Source organism: Octopus bimaculoides, chromosome 7, assembly GCF_001194135.2.
Source record: "Octopus bimaculoides isolate UCB-OBI-ISO-001 chromosome 7, ASM119413v2, whole genome shotgun sequence".
Taxonomy (NCBI): domain Eukaryota; kingdom Metazoa; phylum Mollusca; class Cephalopoda; order Octopoda; family Octopodidae; genus Octopus; species Octopus bimaculoides.
In genome coordinates, this window is record NC_068987.1 from 89,975,123 (window position 1) to 89,981,458 (window position 6,336).

At 37.4% G+C, this 6,336-nt stretch overlaps 1 protein-coding gene across 1 annotated transcript in view; it reads right to left on the minus strand.

Annotated features, from left to right (window-relative positions):
• LOC106883367 (sorting nexin-33) overlaps nucleotides 1-6,336 on the minus strand; it is a 154,226-nt gene that overhangs the window by 2,282 nt on the left and 145,608 nt on the right. The window contains exons 13-15 of the mRNA XM_052969796.1: nucleotides 4,871-4,947; nucleotides 4,076-4,165; nucleotides 3,065-3,271 (exon numbers count right to left, since the gene is read on the minus strand). Of these exons, the coding sequence (XP_052825756.1) occupies nucleotides 3,065-3,271; nucleotides 4,076-4,165; nucleotides 4,871-4,947 (374 nt within the window). The remainder of the gene's footprint in view (nucleotides 1-3,064; nucleotides 3,272-4,075; nucleotides 4,166-4,870; nucleotides 4,948-6,336) is intronic.

The following is a 6,336-nucleotide window of genomic DNA, read 5'->3' on the forward strand; positions in this document are numbered from 1 at the left end:
ACACTCACAGCCTCACTCCCTTCACACAGACTCTTCCAATTGTGTACTCAAGAACTGGTATAAATGCTCACGTGTTATTGACTCTTTCTATCTGCTGTAATATCTCACATACATATACATGTATCACTCACATACACACTTTTTTTTGTACAACGGCCTGTCTTTGATTATGTTCTTATATGTCGCATTCACACTCTCACATACACATACATCTTTAACGCTACAATAAATATTTCTGTTATTCATTTCATACGGTTGCCTTCTATCGTCTCTTCATTGCTGGTATTTACGAATTCACTAATGTTATCGTAGTATAACATTATTTGTATATCATCACAGATATATATATTTTTGTGTTCGACTGTGTGACGCGTTTAAATAAAAGGAGTCCTCTGTTTTTCCATTCATCACCATTTCTCCTTTTTGAGTTCGCACGGTCGTTCCTTACAGATCTGTTTGACTAAACCCATTATGGGAGTGCCCTAGTATGTGATTTTAGAGGTGTTGTCTCAAACAAATCAAAAAACCAGATGGAATTTAAGTGTTGATGTTGGAAGAGAAAAGTAGATTTTTTGGACAAGAAATTGTGAAAATTATTTTCATTTGTCAGAATAACAACACAAAAAAAAAACAACTTTAGGACAACAGTAATTTATAAATGCAGTGAAAAAGTGCTACAGCACCATACACACTGAATAATAATTCTATAAAGTGCATATCTGTTAAATGATACATAAGAATAATTTGGAATTTAAATTTCAATCATTCTGTAAAATAATTATAATTCATTTTAGATTTTTCAACTGGTATAGAAATAAGTTTCAAATTTTAGCCTGCAATCTCAGGGGACAGATGATGAAGTGCAAAGTCAACCTTGACCGAACTTGAACTCGGAACGTAAAGACGAACGAAATGCTGCCAAGCATTTTGTTCGGCGTGCTTACAACTCTGATTCTTTATTTCTTTACGAGTGAAGGCGGCGAACTGGCAGTGTCAGAATGCATAGCAAATACAAGGGCAGATAAATCCGAGAGGTAGCTGCTACAGAGTAGAGTTGTTTCCCTTGCTTTAACCACTAAGTTTAATGATATGTAATACAGCTCTCTCTCTCTCTCTCTCTCTCTCTCTCTCTCTCTCTCTCTCTCTCTCTCTCTCTCTCTCTCTCTCTCTCTCTCTGTCTCTCTATATATATATATATATATATATATATTCTGTAACCAAAGTTCACAAAGCGTATTTAAGGCAGTTAAATAGAGAGAAGTGGGCTCTTACGAAAACTAGGTTTACTAGAGTTAATGACAGCATCATAAAGATAGTATTGACATATTTAATGTAAAGAGCATAAAGATACAATTAGGAATGTAGCGAAGAATGGACATCAACTCAATGACTAATATTATTTAAAGTAGTAAATACTTGAAAAGGGGAGACAACTTCAAACATATGTAGATTTTATAAAACCTTATCAGAAGCTTCACCACGTTTACTGAAGTCGAGAAACACTAAATAAAATGTAGAATACTAATAGATGAATAAGTAGGTATTATTGAACAAATTTTAAGTAAATATATCAATTCGTGTCACACGAGTTAAGATAACATATTTATTGTGGTTTGTATAAAAATAAATCTAATTAGAAATCTTTATGTGGTGAAGAAGACAGTGATTCAGCTCAACTGCTGTTATTTTAATGTCAGTGTTGTAATAATGTTGATGATGGTATAATATTTAGGTGTAGCTGTCTGGTAAGAAGCTTGCTTCCCAATCACATGGTTCTGGGTTCAGTCCTTCTGCATTGCATCTTAGGCAAGTTTCTTTCACTATAACCCAAGACCAGCCAATGCCTTGTAAGTGGATTTGGTAGATGGAAACTAAAAAGAAGCCTCAGTGTGTGCGTGTGTGTTACTGTCTCTTTGCCTTGACATCACATCATCATCTGATTTCCATGCTGGCAGAAGCTGGATGGCTTGACATGGAGCTGGCTAGAAGCAAGCAGTCCAGACTCCAACCATCTATTGTAGCATGGCTTCTACAGCTGAATGCCTTTCCTAATGCCAAACACAAAGTATGCTGGGTGCTTTTCATGTGCCACTGGCATGGGTGCGTTAACACAACACCAGCAATGGGTGCTTTTTAATGTGGCACCGGCACCTGCAAAGGACAAGCCTGTATGTGTGGAAGAGAGCGATTTTATTGAGCTTGATGTGTCTTATTGAGTAAAGCAAATCCCCACATCTCCCAGTCCCTTGTCATTTCTTCAGTGAGGCCCAGAGTCTAAAGATCCTTTTTCACCTCTTCATCCTGTCTTTTCAAGTCTATCCCTTCCACAGTTACCCTCCACAATTAGGGCTCGGCACTTCCTTACGCAGCTGTCCTTAGCCATACAACTGCAAATGATTATCACTGTCATACAAGCAATGTAGTCATTTCCAATAGTTCTGCAATACATATCTAACCATGAATAAATATCACACCTTGTTTGGAAACAGGTGGTGGTTGGTGACATGAATGGCATCTGACCCATGCAAGCATGGAGAAGAGGATGTTAAACGATGATGATGATGAGATTTATGTTTTGGTAATTAGACAAAAAAAAAAATTAAAGTAATAATCTCTTTCATTAGAAATCCAATATTTGCAGGTGTGGCTGTGTGGTAGGAAGTTTCTTTCCCAACCACATGGTTCTGGGTTCAATCCCATAATGTGGCACCTTGGGTAAGTGTCCTCTACTACAGCATTGGGCCGACAATAGTCTTGTGAGTGGATTTGGTAGATGGAAATTGAAAGAAGCCCAACACGTGTGTATGTGTCCCACCACTGCTGAACAACTACTGTTATTGTGTTTATGTCCTGGTAACTTAGTGGTTTGGCAAAAGTCATAGATAAAATAAGTATCGGGCTTAAACCCCCCACCACCACCCCCAAAAAAACCAAAATAAGTGCAGGGATTGATTCATTTGTCTAAAATTCTTCAAGATGTTGACGCCCTCGCATGGCTGCAGTTTTAATGAGTAAAACAAATGAGAAATAAAGAATCTCAGTGAGAACTGCCAAGATTACTTACGTTTTGATAGAAAATGATTTGCTGTCTTAAGAAGTTTTGCATCAATGCTCTGAAGTCTCGAACTCGTTCCTGATGGAAGTGATTCATCTCTGCCAAAGTAGCATAAGAAATGGTGTCAGATCGAAGCAAGATGCTCTGCATTTCTGATTCAACAAGTTTCCCATCATCCACTTGTTTCTGGCATTCTTTCAGCTTGCCCATGGCTCCCTGGAATACAGTAGACATAATGTGTGAATTAGTAAAACCAGAAATATTTATCATCATCATCTTCATTGTTTAACGTCTGTTTTCTATGCTGGCATAGGTTGGACGGTTTGACTTGGGTCTGGAGAGCCAGCAGCTGTACTAGGCTCCAATCTGGTCAGAGTTTCTACAGCTGGATGCCCTTCCTAACGCCAACCACTCTGAGAGTGCAGTGGGTGGTTTTTACAAGCCAGTAAGGCAGGCCTGGCAACAATCATGTTCAGCTGGTGCTTTTTATGTGTCACTGGCACAGAAGCCAGTCATGGGGTACTGGCATCGGTCACGATTGGTTGGTGTTTTTTACGTGCCACTGGCACTAGAACCAGTAAGGCAGGCCTGGCAACGAACATGTTCGGATGGTGCTTTTTACATAATAATACTAATAATTTCAGCATCAGGAATGAAAAGCCTATCTGGTCTAATTTATGGTGGTGGTGCTGCTGATGATGTGAATGCACCAAATATAATTTTTTAATTTTGGACAGTTTGACTGAGATCTGGAGAGCCAGCAGCTGCACCAGGCTCCAATTTTGGGGGTAGTAGTTTTGAGGGCAGAGGGAAGTTGATTACATTGACCTCAGGGCTCAACTGGCACTTATTTTATTGACCTCAAAAAGTAAACTTGACCTCAGTAGAATTTGAACTCACAACATAAAGAATTGGAAGAAATGTCACCAAGTATTTAGTCTGATGTGTCAACAATTCTGCCAGCTTTTGCCCTATTTGAATATAATGAACAGTAATAGACTAAAAAACTGTTGAACTCACTTCATGCACTTTTAGGACATCTGGATAAACAGACAAAATCCCTTTGTATTCATTAAGGCCTTCCATAAGGCTGATACTGTCTTTTAGAGGCTGTTTAGAAAAAGAAAAATAAAGTACAAAAATAATATCAGTTTATGTTTGAGTCAGGAAACAAGTAAAAATGAATGAAACAATTATTTTAACCAAAGTACAAATAAAATATCTGAAAATATGGAATATGTGAAGTAGAAGAATTATGAAACATAGCACTAAAATACCAATTTTCTACTAAAATACAATGTATTTAAGACGTGGAGTAAATTGAAACCATAGGTCATGTATTTCTCACCTAAATAACAACTATATTTATCTTGTGAGTGGAGTAAAAGAGAATTTGGTTCTCTGATTAAGGAACTAGAGAATGAACTTTAAGAGAATTTTACCATTTTTAATGATTCTTGACATGGATACAAGGCCACAGAGCAACAGAGTCAGATAGAATGGCCCCCAGCAGTTGTCTGGAACTAATTCTATTGATTTCAGAAGGATCAAAGACAAGTTAGACCAGAGGAAAGTTTGATGTTAAAACATAAAGGGACGTAACACAGTAACACAATGTACTGAAGCTGATATCTTATCGTTTCAGACAGTTCTCCCATTTTCTAATTGTGGCAGAACTATGCTAAGAGCACTAGATTCTTTGGAAAAAAGCAGTGAATACATACGAAAACAAGGATGGAAAAAAACGGAGAAATGGTACACAAATACAAATAACAGGACGTGTGTGTTTGTGTAAATGGAAAACCATCAACTTACTTGTACAGCATACATTTCTCCAATTGTGTTATAAGCGTCACCAGTGTGTTCGAGAGCAGTTGTTAAATTTTTAGAATCTGAAGATATACAAATATGAAAACAAAAGCAATATTACTTGTCACTGTATTAATACTCACAAAAGACGCACAGACAGACGTACATAGATAGGTGGTAGGCAGAGGCAGAGCTGTGTGGTTAAGAAGATTGCTTTCCAACCACATGGTTTCTGGTTCAGTCCCACTGCAGGGTTCTTCAACTATAGCACCAGGCCAATCGATACCTTGTTAGTGGATTTCAAAGACACAAATTGAAAGAAGCCCGCCACATCATTGTTATCATTTTGCATCCGTAACCCATGCTGGTATGGGTTGGACAGGTTTGACAGGATCTGACAGTTTGGTGGAGTATGTTGAGTTCCACTGTCTGTTTCAGTGTCTTCTCTGGAATGGTTCTTAAGGCTGGATGCCTTTCCTAATGCTAACCACTTTGCAGTGTATACTGGATGCCCTTCCATGTCTCCAATGTGAGATCACCAAGGAGCTGTGTGTATGTGCGTGTATGCGCATGTGTGTGTGAGTTCATGTGTCCAGTGTGCATGCATGTGTATGTATCTTTGTATTTTCTTGTATATGATTGTCACTGTCAGAGAAGCAATGTTATTCATCTCCAATATTCTGCAAAACCATGTCTGGCCACAGGGAAATATTATTTGGTCTGGAAACGAGTAGGGGTTAGCAACAGGGACAGCATCTGGCTGCAGAAAACTGGCCTCAGTACAGACCACCTTTACCAAAGTTTAAAATACTCTATTTTCTCCACTGAAAATGATGCTGACAGAGAGGAGGAGGAGAAGGAGAGAGAGGAAGGAAAGAAAAAAGAAACAAAAAAAGAATAAAAGAGCAAGAAAAAAAGACAGAGAAAAGAGGAGAAAGATTTTCACAGTTGTAAATGACAGCAACATCAATATTGAACTTCTAAAAATTAAAATTACCATCCTGGAACGGAACCAATAAATGGTTTTTGCAGTCTTGAATGTCTGCAATAAGCTCTTTGGTTTTCTTTCTCAATGCTTTCTCTCTTTAAATGAAATGTTCCTAAATAACATTTCTTCCAATATAATTCCAACTACTGTCATGAGGAAATAAATTTATTTCGGGGTCATGGGGAAACTAAACTTTACAGAGTTGGTAAAATTCCACAATTCTAATAACAATTTCATTTATTTATTTATTTTTTTCCCCTTTATTCAATCATCGATCGTTGACTGGTCATCATCATCATCATCACCATCATCTATGTCTTTCAAAAGCACATCATTGTGTAGCACTTTTTAATTTTTCTCTAATCCTTTAGAAACTTGACAAAAAGCCAATGTTCTTCAAAGGATCACAATTATGAGATAAAAGAATCAAAATTTAAAATAAAATAAATTAAAAATTCAATCACAAGATGCGTTTTTTTTTTGT